Below are 12,982 nucleotides of genomic sequence, written 5' to 3'. Positions count from 1 at the left end.
ACACAACGGGAGATCTAGTGTCCAGAAGACCCACCTGACCCCACTTGGGTCAGCGTGAGAAACAGTGGAAGGAGGAGGTCATGAGTCAGACTGGATGTGCGTCCCAGCTCCACCATTTACTGTATTGCCCTTGGGCAAGTTACATAACCTCTTTCCCTCTCAGTTTGCTTATCCCTCTACTTCATGACACTGCTGTGAATATAAATGAGTTAATAGTGGCCTGGCACACAGCAATTACTGTTTGCTATGAATGCCACCACCACCACAGTGATATTCCCAGAGCATGTCACTGCTCCTTCAATTTAAGTCTAAGGAAACCTCTGCACCATAGAAGGCTGCATGGCCACGCTAGTTGGCCCAGCTCCCCAAAGAGGATGCCCCCTAAGCTCACAGGGTTTCTATGTGGGAAGGGAGATGTGGGGACTGAGAATCAGGAGCTCTTTGCTGAGATGGCATCTACCTGTTAGAAGGGCTTTCCACAGGCTTTTGCAAGGAGCCACTTCTACTTACTAAGACCCTCTAGAAGGGTCCTGTTGGCAGAAGGCTCCACTCCCTGGCAGAGTGTATGACTTGTAAAGGCTGGGATTACAGGTGGGGAGGTGGCCAGAAGGACCCACCTGCAGGCTGAATCAAAGCTGGTGACCAAAGGGCCAGGACATGTCCTGACCAGATTTCCTACCTGCCTGCCCACTGATCTGGAACTAGACCTGGCTGCTATCTACCCTCCTCTGGCCATTTCACCCAGGCCCCAGGGTACGATAACCTTAATTCCCAGACAACTGCTCCCATGGACACCAGAGTGATAAGCAGCTTCTCTCAAGCCCCCCACCTTGCTGATGGCAAATCCATGCAAAGTGACTTCTGAAATCAGGATCTACTGCTGCCACCCACGGGGCTGCACTATGCAAGTCTCTGGGCTTGGCAGGGGCTCTGGGGTGGCCACTGGGTGGCCGCTGTCCCCATGCCCTCTCATGTTAAGTCTTGGGCTGATGGCACCTGGCCTCTTCACTTCCTGCCCACTGAAAAATTTTAAAACCAGTTCAATCTTTATATCTAAATATGGCTGAAAATCAAACCCAAGCAAGCAAAATGACTGGCCTTTCCAATCCCTTGGGCTAACGTGAGGAAGGTGCTAGGTGGTGCCAAGCAACCCAGGGGGAGAGGAGTCAGCCTAGGCTTTGGTTCTGTGGGCATGGGGTAGACAGAAACAGAGTATGAGGGTCAGCATCACATGAAATCCCAGACAAAGGCAGGTCCCCTCTCTGGGTCGGCGCTTGCAAAATGAACCCCACTTACTGAGCACCCACTCTATACCCAAACCTTTACAAGTTCGGCACCTGCTATTTCTTATACCTCCCACCATCCTCACAGGCACCCAAAAACATGGGTATTATTAGACACCCCAGTTTTCTGAGGAGGGACACAGACACTTACACTCCAAGTAATTTGCTCAATCAGCATTAAATTGGAACCAGGATGTGAACCCAAATCTAAGCTGAAAGCACCCCCCCCATTCTATTCCTTTACCTGAACATATTTAAATGAAAAGTGGAACTGTGTCTTATTTCTAGGTCAGAGCAGGTCCCCAAGCAGAAGACAAATGAACACCCAAACCCCAGTAAGCCTGAGATTCTCCGCACCCAGGTCGTCAGCTGTTTGAGCAGAAAGATTTTAGGTGTGGCACCCAGAGACCAAGGAGATGCAGGCTTTTTCTCTGGTTCAACTGGGATTCCCAGCAGCAGTTCCCCCTCCCTGGTCCTTTAGCTACGGGCGAGGACTACCAGGAGGTAAGAGTCAGGTCTGATGGTGCACCTGTTAAAATCTGTGCTTGGGGACCTACAGAGATCAAGGACACAACTATTTCCTGATTCTGAATTCCTCTTTCAAGGGAAAACAGTGCTTCCTATTCAGGGCTAAGCCAAAGGTATTTGATGGCTGCCACAGGCCAGCCGCCTGTGTGGGGGACATGGGATGTGGTGGGGCTGACAGGATTTGAGGAGCTGCATGACGACCTGCACATGCCCTGTGCCGCCGCCCTCCCCCCACACACCCCACATCCTAGCAATTAAGGAATCCAACTCAGGGGAAGGCCCCATTTTTTATAGCAAAGGTTAACACTTGTTACCAGACAAGGAGGCCAAACAGGACTTTGGAAAAACCCACACTGTCCTTCCTGTGACCCAGGCATGTCCCTGAATCTCTCTGGGCCTCACAGCCCCATTTGCTAACTGGGGGCAATCCCTCACTTGCTTACTAGAGCGGGGTCACCAAGCCCCTGCAGACCCTTGCTCCGAAGGCTAGGAATTAGAAGGCCATTAAACAGGTTTGATTTGTTTCGCAATACCCCAGCCTCCTACAGAAATAATACCAAGTTTAGAAGTCAAATTTGCCTTCCCAAGGAGAGGGGGCAAAGACTCCGGCCACAGGAACTCAGTTCTGTATCACAGCCCATCCCCAGGCAGCTCCAGGGCCGTTGGCAGGCCACCCAACCTCTCTGAAACCCCATGTCCCCTCTTCTGCCGGTGGCCATGCTGCCACCAGGCCTGCTCTTCTCCCCAGCTGCCCAGGGCAGAATGAGATCATGGTACAGAACCCTTGATTCAGTGCAGCGGAGGTGTAGGGGGATTGGACAGGCCCATCCACTCATTCTCGGCGCATGCTGCCCCACAGACAGGCAGGCCTCTTTCCAGCGAGACATGCAAACAGCAAGCTGAGCTCAAGGGGAGGAAGAAGCCAGAGGGTTACAGGCTCCAAGCAAAAACCAGGCTGTGGTTTCACGTGAACTAGGATGACCCAGATGGAGAAAACCAGTGAGTGGTTTAGAAGATTCCAGTTCCAGTCTACAGAGACAAAATGCCAGCAAATCAACCCACTGGCTCTCTCACCCCCAAAGGAAGTGATAACATGATGGGGGCAGTGGGGCTGGGTATTTGGGGTCCCACCCCAGGGCAGCTGTGAAACCACCTTGAAGGATTTCACAGAAACCTCAACTGCTAAAACTGGAAGAACCACAAAATCTAGGGAGTGACTGAAGGCCCCAAGGGTGGGAAGCAGGGGTGGCCAAGAGGCCAAGCTCCAGGTTCCAACTCCATGTTGCTCAGAACTGGGTCACTTTTTCTGTTCCACGCATAGCATTTCCATAGAGATACCTTTGAGTAAAAGGCTCCTAGATTTAATGAAAGTTTGAAAACCACGACCTTGTCCAACTGTGTCATTTCAGAGGAGAAAGCGAGGGTTGGAGAGTGAGTTGCCAAGGATAAAAGAATAGTGGGTTTTCTCAGGTTGAATGCTTCTAAATTAGCACCCAGTGCTCTTCACACCTTTCCCCACCCTCCCTCCCACACAGCTAGGATGTCACAGTAGAATTTACTTCCCTGTGTGTCTTTTCCCTGGTTGTAATGCTTTCTCCTCTTCTTTCAAGACTAAAAGGCAGCTTGGGAACAATTTACAGATAAACATTCCAAGTCAAACTTCTTTATTTCAACTAAGCAGGCTCCTAGTAATCAGGAGATAGCCCAAACAAAGGCTATTCCCCATAGGAGAGGTCCTCAGCATGCTTCCTTGAATATGAATTACCACAAAGGGGGTTCAGTGACCTCCACAGGTCTGACCAGCACCCTCCCTCCATTCCTTTAGCACACCACTCCCTGTAAACAGAATATGGTCACCCGCTTTATGGGCAGGAAACCGAGGCGCAGAGAACATAAGTGACCTTCCTGGGTCACCCTGCACAGTGTGTGCCAAGAATAGAACATAGGTCTTCCATTGTAGTCCTTCTGTGTAGCAAGGAAAAAAGAATTTGGAAAGAAAGGTCAAGTAGCAGGCTAGAACACAAGGGGAGAAAAGCAACTAGGATACAGCTGCAAAACACTCCACAAAGACAAAGGGCTGTGTCAGAATGCAGTCACCAGATCCAGCCATGAGCCTGGAGGGGCACGCCAGCTGTCCCCCAAGTCTCACTCACTGTCCCCAGGACAGGTCAGCTCGGTCCTAGCCAGCACCCTCCTTCCTTCTGGCCCTGGACAGGGAGTGGAGATCAGAGCCTCAGAGCTCTCAACCACGTTCAAAAGAGTAGCCAAAGAAGAGGTAACACTCAAAGAAAGAACCCCTAAGAGTTGGCAAAAAGACACCAAGGGGGGACACGAACAGGAGTCAAGAGAGAACTAGCATTCCAGGAATCCTAATGCAGCTGCCTGCACAACACCCCCAAGAAGGAGAAAAATCTGCAGCCAGGGCCTCCAGGGCCAGCTGCTGCAGCCAGAGCTGCCCCCATGGGCACGGCCACGCGTGGCTATGGAGCCCTTGGAAAGTCGCTAGTCTGAACTGAAAGGTGCCATTAACGGTAAGATTGCACATAACTTCTTTACATGTTGAACTACTGTAATATTTTGGATTTGTCAGGTTAAGTAAAATGTAAGTAAAATAAATATCACCTGTTTCTTTTTACTTTTTGAATGTGGCAACTATTGTAGAAACATTTACAATGTATGTAGCTCACGTTGTAGTTCCATTGGACAGGGCTGGTCTAACCCAGGGCTTGGCAAGCCATGCCTGGTGGGTCAAATGTAGCACACTGGCTGTTTTTAAGGCCTGAAACTGAGAATGGCTTTTATATTCCTAAATAGTTGTTGGTCTCCCGCAAATAGTTATGTAAGTACCTATATAAACTCCTTGATTTAGCCTGTTGGCCTACAAAGCCTGAAATATGTACTATCCAGCACTTTAAAAAAGAGAGAGAGAGAGAGAGAGAGAGAGAGGGAGAGACGGACCGCGCACGCGAGTGAGGTATTCTTGCACATTCTTTTTACGGAGGTAAAATTCACATCACATAAAATTAACCATTTTCAAGTGAACGATTCAGTGGCGTTTAGTACATTCACAATGTTATGCAACCAGCATCTCTATCTAGTTTTAGAACATTTCATCTCCCCCAAAATAGAACCCTGATCCCATTAGCAGGTATTCCTCATTCCACCCTCCCCCAGAATCTTGACAACCACTAATCTGCTTTCTGTTTCTATGGATTTACCTATTCTGGATATTTCATATAAACAGAAACATACAATATATGACCTTGTGGCTGATTCTTTCACTTAATATCATGTCTCTGAAGTTCAATCATGTTGTAGCATGTCTCAGTACTTCCTTCCTTTTTATAACTGGATAGTATTCCGATGGACGGATACAGCACAATTTGTTTATCCACCCATTCACTGATGATGGACACTTGCGTTGCTGCTACCTTTCGGCTACTGTGAATAGTGCTGTTGTGAGCATATGCATAAAGGTGCTTCAGCATCTGTTTTCAACTCTTTTGGGTATATGCTAGGAGTGGAATTACTGGGTCATATGGTAATTCTTTTGAGGAACTGAAACTATTTTTCACAGCGGCTGCACCATTTTACATTCCCACGAGCAATGCAAGCAGGTTCCACATCCTCACCAACACTTATTACTTTCCTGTTTTTATTATAATCATCCTAGTGGTGTGAAGTGGTATTTCACTGTGGTTTCGATTTGCATTTCCCTAATGACTAATAATGTTGACCATCTTTTCACGTGCTTCCTGGCCATTTGTAAGGTCTGGGATTTCTGACACACCCCCTGCCAAATAATCTACCAATCTGTGCATAAATTATAAGTCTTCTAAAAAGGGTGGGCATGCAATCTCCTCACCGCTTCTGAGATAAATGTTAAATCAAATAAAGAAATTCCATACTTTGGAACTTCTAAGAATGCCACAGGCACAATAGGAAAGTCAATGAAATAATTCACAGAGACCAAGTCCTGTCCTGCCCACCTCTATGTTAGGGGTTCCTACCCTAAGGTCCCAGCAGCCCTGGCAGTGGGGTATAGGCACCACGAGGGGCAGTATTAGACCCAGAGATCTGAGAGGAGACACAGGAGGACAGGAAGAGCCCTGGGACGGATCAAAACCAACCTCTTCATTCTCCAACTGGGAAAATCGAGGCCTGAGGAAAGAAAACAACCCAGCTAAAGTCCCACAACAAAAGAGTAGCATGACTCAAGTCCGGATGCAGTGATAAAAGGTGATGCCTAAAGTCGCACAAGTTGACAGAAGAATGAGATATAACATCAGGTTACTACCCACCAAGAGCCCCGGAAACCCACACTGAAGCTGGAATGAGGACTTGGAAGGCAAGAACCCTGAGTTCCAGGCCTGCTGCTACCACTAACCACCAACTCCTCCAATGCACCTCCCATTGCCACCTGCTCCCCCTCTTCTCAGTTTAGTCTACACAGCCTCCCAAGTAACTGCATTCATTCTTGTGACCTGAGAATTCGTCCCCTGGCCCTCACCTCTCCTCCAGCTCTGACCACCTACTGCCTAAGTGGGACCACAGCGGACCTCCACAAGTTCAAAGGTACCATATTATTTCTGACTCCTCCCCATCCCCCAAATCTCTGCCAATATCCTGTCCCTAGTGTCTAATGACACCTTCCCTCTGGGCCTACACTGACTGGTGAAGACCTTCACTGTAATTTACCTGGAGTACTTCAAGATTCTCTATTAGAGCTTCTGCCTTTAGCCAGATTATTTTCCTAAAACACAAATCTGATGAAGAAATTCAGTGTAAAAATAACTATAAAAGAACTGAACAAATATGAGAGACTATTTCATAATCTTGGAAAGAAGACCTTCATAAGCATGAGATTAAAACTAGAAAACTATAAAGAAAAACATGGAGATTTAACTTAATACTATATGATAAAGAGAAATAACCACACATAAAATTGAAAGACAAGTGACACTGTGGGAGAAAATACCTTCAATATATGACAGGTGTCAGATTAATATCCAGAACAAGAGTCAGCAAACTGTGGCTCCCAGGCAAAACTCTGACAGCTGCCTGCCCTTGTAAATAAAGTTTTATTGGAAAGTCATGTCCCATTAGTTTACGTATTGTCTACGGCAGCTATACAAAGCAGCTTTTGCACTGTAACAGCAAAGCTGCATCGTGACCACAAAGGTCATATGGGCATCGTGACCACAAAGGTCATATGGCCTACAAGGCTAAAATATTTACCATCTGGCCTTTTATGGAAACAATGTGTGGACCCCTGATCTAGAGTATATATGGAAGGCTCCTACAAATCCACAGAGGAACGGGGCAAGAGGGGTAGGTAAGTTAACCCAATAAAAAATGAGCGGATAATAAGAACTGGCAAGCCACAAAATAAAAAAAATATTCAACAAATATTACAAAAAGAGGCTTACCTTCATGTAACTAGGGAAATTATTAAAGAATTGTATCATTTGATACTATCCAATCCTGGCAATAATATGACACAGCCATTTTAGGAAGGCAATTTGGTGATTGCTGTAAAAAAGTTTAATGCACTTGATGTCAACCTGTTATTCTTTTTTAGCTATTTGCCCCCCAGAGAAATACTTGCATTCGTGCAGGCACATAAACACCCAATAGCATTTAGGAAGCTGTTCGCTGAAGCATTTACTGTTTATAACAGCAAAACCCAGAAGTTACCCTGCTGTCAATCAACAATGGAATGGTCAACTATGGTACATCTCTGATGGCACACTATACAAAACGATTTTGGTATATTTATATATAATACCATGAAAAGGGCTGTAGGACATGTTACTAACCAGGAAAAAAGATGTTGTAAATATGTACATACAGTTTAGGTTAAAAAAGGTTTTAACTGTGTATTTGAGTCCATATGTGTGTAGAAAAATGCACAGGAGAAGTACTGAAGGATAGACGTTACCCTGTGAGCCAGGGCTGGGACTAGAGGGTGGCATGACAAGTAATAAAGAAGTATCGCTTATTCCCTATCCTGGATCATTCTGAGTTCCAGGACGAGGACATAGTAAGGAACTCCTCTGCTCCCAGCCAGCAATCTCAAGGTCCCTGGTGGGACATCCAAAGCCTGCCCTCCAAGGCACCTTCTCCAACATAATCAGCCTTGCTTATGGGATGGCCACTGTAGACCCTTAATCTGAGTAAAGAGCAGTGGATGAAGAATCCCATGTCCCTGCACTGGGCAAGCTACTCCCTTCTCCGGGGTCTGGTCTTCTCATGGGTGAAAGTAGTTTAGCTAATATTAAGTCCCTTCCAGATCTGATGCTACAATGTAGTCCCTGCAAGTTTTCCGTACCTCTCTAGGGTTAAAAACAAAGCCCACAGCTGAGGAAATGAGCTCACATCAGAAGGCTCAGAGAAATGTCTGCCTCTGGAACAATAACATCCCAGGGCAAAAGCCAGTCTCACTGCCTCACTAATGCTAGCGTCCTAACCTCTTAAAGAAGGGTGGCCTCAGTAATCACTGATCTATCTTCCAGCCTGGAAGGTCTAAAATAAGCTCAGGGCTGGGAAGCGCAGCAGGAAGCAGGGACTTGGGGGAGACTGATGGAAACCGATTGGTTGAGGTTTTCTAAAGGAGCCATGAAGATGAGAGTAGGGCTGGGGGAGGGCGGGACGCAAAGAGCAGCAGCTAAGGCTGTTGGCAACAGCCCTGAGCTTTCCTCCTTCTCTTTTCAAGAGCAGTTTCTTCCTGAAAGATCCCAGGAGGTAGAAGGCTGGCCTCATCTCTCCCAATACAAATAACCTCACTCAGTATTTCAGAAACTACCATTCCAATTGTGCCCTGGAGGACTCAGGCCTGTTTCAAAACCCACAATTCAACTGTCAATACAGTGAAAGGGGAAAGCGCTTTAAACTTGCAACCCCACTTCTTTAACTCAATAATCAACAAGTTTCAAATATTTTTAGATAAAAATTTTGAACAGATTCAACTCAAATACGCAGATTCTATTCTAATTTGTCTAAGCTTAAGAATCAGAAAACAGGCCCTATGAGGTGTAAGTACTCAATTTAGAAATTTTGGCAGTTGCCTGGAATAACCAGGAAACTTTCTCAGAACACTTGCCAAGCTCAGGAATTTCCTAAATCCAAGTTTACTATTCTGTCGGTGTTTTCTGTTTGTTTTTAATTGTAAGGGAAAAAAGTCTAATAAGTTATTATTCTTTGCTTTTCACAACAGCCTGGTGAAGGAGGTAAGCCAGGAATCCCTACCCCTAACTTATAGAAAAGGAAATGAATCTATACAGAGGCAAAGGTACTTGTTCAAGGTCACGCAGCTGAAAGTGACAGCCAACACTAGAAGCAAGGTCTCCTGACTCCTCCTGGTCCAGGACCCTCATCGCCACATAAACTGCTTCCCAGAAAAAGGCATCCAGGAGAGAAGAGGGAATCTCCCCTAAAAGCCCACCCCACACCCCAGAACACCTTACCAGGAAACTGAGTTCTACCCTTTCCAAGCTGCCCTAGCCACTATGACTCTGCAGCCTTGAGTGTTTGGTTAAGTTTTTGGTCTTAGATGAAAGGAGTCTTTTCCTGGCTGTTGGGAACCTGACCTCAGAAGAAGGAACCGTGTCCCAGGCCATAACCCCTGCCCTGCCACACCACTCCCTTGTCTGTCATGTAAACAAGTCAAACCCTGTGAGCACTTGAGTAGCATTAAAAACAGCCAGGCCAGTACACTTCAAAGCAATGTTTTCAATTCTAAGGGGTTCTTCTGAAAAAGGAGTGGCTACAACTAGGTCACCCAGCACTGGAATGTGAAGGGAGCTCCCCTGGCCTGCTCAGGGGGATGACAGAGAGCTCTGAAGAGGACTAAGACCAGGGGAGAGGGCAAGGAGGGGCCACAGACACATCCCAAAGGGATGTACACAAGGCTGGGTCAGGAAATCCAAGGAATTTGCATGTCCCAAAAGCCCTCCCAGGGCTCCAGAGAATCCAAGAGCTCAGAGAGCAACCAGTGAAAGGTTCCCAAAGGCCAGTGGGGACTGCAGCCCAACTTCTTAGGAAGCTGATGTTACCAATACAAATTCCCTCACCTCCTAAATCACCGTAACTCTGATGCAGATTTGGGAGAAGCTAGACTATCCTAAAACCCTCATCTGACAGATAAGGCAGGAGAAGGGAACCAACTTTCCCCAGGACTCACAGGTCTCCTCATTCCTTGCCAAGTGACTGGAGCTGGGTGGGAAGTGTGCGGAGAGCCCCCAGCTCTCACATCAACGAAAGGCCCTCCAGTTTAAGTTTACCAGCGAGACCCTCTTCCCCAGGCTTCAGGACCCCTCACCTCCCTCCAGTCACTGACAGTGACAATGATTTAGAAAAAGGGCAGGCTGGGAAGCCCACAGCCCACCCAGCCAGTCTTACTCCCTTGGCCATTCTGAGTGGACAAGTCTAAGTCAGATCCTAAGACAGACTGGAGTGGGGTCCTGAGAAGCAGCAAGAAATCCCTAAGCGCTTTGTCCCTACTAAGAAAATCCAGGCGTTTTTGAGTCACCCAAAAAGCATGAATCACACGACAAGGCCATGGGAACGGGAAAGGATGTTATTTTTCGGCATACTTGGGAATTTTCCCTTTGTCGCGGGTCTATCAATACACTTCCCTCCCCTAAGACCTCACGCACAATTTTTCTGTCCTTTTTATTTTGCCCAGAAGCCTTCAGATGCAACCCCACCCCCTCCCGCCTCGGGAACTGGGCAACGTTCGCTCTCTTTTCCACACAGCAGGACTGTAGTCTCACGCGCGTCAGAACTGGGGGGAGGCACCCGGCACCCCCTGCGAGGCACTCGCTCGCCTCGGCCGACTCCTTGCAACACCTAGAGGGGCGTCCGAGGGCCGGGGAACTTTCAGCCCAATGGGGACGCTGGGGTCGGCGGCTGCGCTGCGCGGGGCCCGGGTCGCCGTCTCCGGAGCGCCCCTAGGACACCCCCACCCGCTCACCTGCGTCAAGTCCTCGTCGTTGAGCAGATGAGACTCGCGGGGTTTAAAGCAGTTCTGACACTTGCTCTTGTTGAAGATGTTGGCCTGGAATTTCCTGCACGGGTTCTCCTTGGCCGCCGACATGATCGGCGGGGCGGCGGCGAGGCCCAGCAGCCTGGCCCGGCGCGCGCTGAGCGGCGGACAGCGGCTGGCGGGGCGGCGGCACCATGCACGGCGGGCTTGGGAGGCTCAGGCAGGGGTCAGCGCGGGCGCCACGGCATGCCCCCGTCGGCCGCCGCCTCACAGCCGGGCCGTGGACGCAGGCCGGAGCGCTCCCCCGGCGGTGAAGGCGGCCTCGCGGACGCCGGGATGCGGACCGGGCCTCCCTCGCACGACGGCGCTGCGCTGCACGGCGCGCCCAGGCACCTCCGCGCCGGGCCCCGGCCCCGGGCCCTCACAGAGCGCACGGTCCCTGCCGCCTGCCCGCACAGCCGCCACCCGGCCACCGCGGGCCCATGGACGCGGCCTCCCGGGCCCGCTGCCTCCCCGCGCTCGGACCCGCCCCTCAGGCGCCGGGTCGCTGCGGGTCGCAGTCGGTCCCCGCCGCCGCTGCCCTCGGCGCCCCGCGGCTGCAGCAAATGGTAGCCGAGGGCCTCGCGCACTCCCGGGAAGGGGCGGGCGGGCGGATGCCCGGACGGGTGCGCCGGAGGAGGGAGCGAGAGGGGCAGTGCGCGGGGCGGAGCCGCGCCCCAAGAGCGATCGGCGGCCCTGCTTACCAATGGCAGCAGCGCGCTCCAGCTAACAAAGAAACCCGTCGACCAATGGAAACCGGGGGCGGGAACAAAGAGTACCCGGGCGTAAGGTAACTTGCGTAGGCGAAAGAAGGTGGAGGCTCCAGGATGGGACATTCAGGTTTGGTGGACTGGCGCGGAGGCCAGCCGGGTCCTGACAGCCGCCCGGGCTCGGGCGGGGGCGGGGGCGGGGACCTGCGGGAGAAGGGGCGGAGCAGACCTCCCGGCAGGCTCTCTGCAAACCTCTCACTTCCAACCTCGTTTTCCCGCGTCCATCTGGACGCCCAGCCTAGCCTGGAGCGGATTAATTTAACACCTACTATATGCCATCTCCCATCGTAGAAATCATAGTCAAAATTATTAATAAAGGCTAGATACTGTTCCAAGTGCTTGATATTCATTACTTCATTAAAGTTTCACAGCCTCTCCATTATCATCCTCATTTTACACATGAGGAAACTGAGGCTCAGAGAAATTGAGAAAGGGGAGGTAGGGTTTCAAGGGATGACCAAGAGAAGATATCAGTCTGGAAGAGCTGTCAGCTCTATTATGAGAGATTAGTGAAGGCTGACTCTATGCCAGACACAGCTAGGCATTCTTTCCCCCATTATGTGCTTGAGGAAATTAAGGCTCAGATGCCCGAATTAATTTGTGCAGGGTGCTCGCCTAAGAAGAGCCGAGCTGTCTGTCACTCCAGTCCTCCACTGTCCAGTCTCCTGGCCCAAAGGCCACCTGGAGAAGAATGTAAAGGAGGCACAGGCAGAAGATTCAGGAGCCCAGAGAGGGGGGAATGCACTCTTTGGGAAAAGAGGGTGGGCTTCAAGGAGGTGGGTGGGGAAATTGAAGCAGATGGTTAGAGGTAGAGAGCTGCTGGAGCTGGAGGTAGAGGTAGGGGAGGAAGGAGCAGGAGGGATGAAGATTCATAGGGCCACATCTCCCAGGGCCTCGGATTCCCAGCTCAGGCACGTAAATGTCATCCTGCTTGCAACCAGGAGTCAATAACTTTAAACAAAGGAGTGAGCTAACTCAGCCCTCACAGAAGAGGTGACATTAAAGCATGTGTTAGAGGCAGCGACAGCAGCTGTTGCTTAGGAAATGGGAAGGTTCTAGGAGAAGAAGCAAATGCTTCCAGAGCTGTTTACTTTTCCACTGATCATCTGGTGAATATCCCAGGGAGGTGGATTTCAACTTAGGGTAAGAAAATGCTTTCCTCCAAAGGGAGCTGAAGGAAGATGGGTCAAAGTCCTGGGCAGCCTGAGGAAGAAAAAGTCCAGCTCTAGGCCTTGCTAGCTCTGAGGCATTGGGGTAAGTCTCTTCACCTGCCTGCTACCTCAGTTACCTCATCTACACAATTGGCATGTGAGGATTACATGATACAATGCTTGTAAAATATCTAGTACAATGTGGCAAAATGTTAATTTGTAAAT

At 49.6% G+C, this 12,982-nt stretch overlaps 1 protein-coding gene across 15 annotated transcripts in view; it reads right to left on the bottom strand.

Moving 5' to 3' along the window:
• Window positions 1–11,011, bottom strand: part of MPRIP (myosin phosphatase Rho interacting protein) — a 140,875-nt gene extending 129,864 nt beyond the window's left edge. For 14 of the 15 annotated variants that reach the window (XM_019656649.1, XM_019656647.1, XM_019656646.1 and 11 more), the window contains exon 1: window positions 10,786–10,928. In XM_019656649.1, coding sequence (XP_019512194.1) covers window positions 10,786–10,908 — 123 coding nt within the window. In that variant the 5' untranslated portion in view covers window positions 10,909–10,928. Of the gene's footprint in view, window positions 1–10,785 lie in introns of all 15 variants that reach the window. The other variant, XM_019656658.1, reaches the window with a different exon arrangement.
• Between the last annotated feature and the right edge of the window lie 1,971 nt (window positions 11,012–12,982).

Source organism: Hipposideros armiger, unplaced genomic scaffold, assembly GCF_001890085.2.
Source record: "Hipposideros armiger isolate ML-2016 unplaced genomic scaffold, ASM189008v1 scaffold_264, whole genome shotgun sequence".
NCBI classification, from domain to species: domain Eukaryota; kingdom Metazoa; phylum Chordata; class Mammalia; order Chiroptera; family Hipposideridae; genus Hipposideros; species Hipposideros armiger.
The sequence above is the reverse complement of the archived record's forward strand: the minus strand, read 5'-3'. Positions and strand labels throughout refer to the sequence as shown.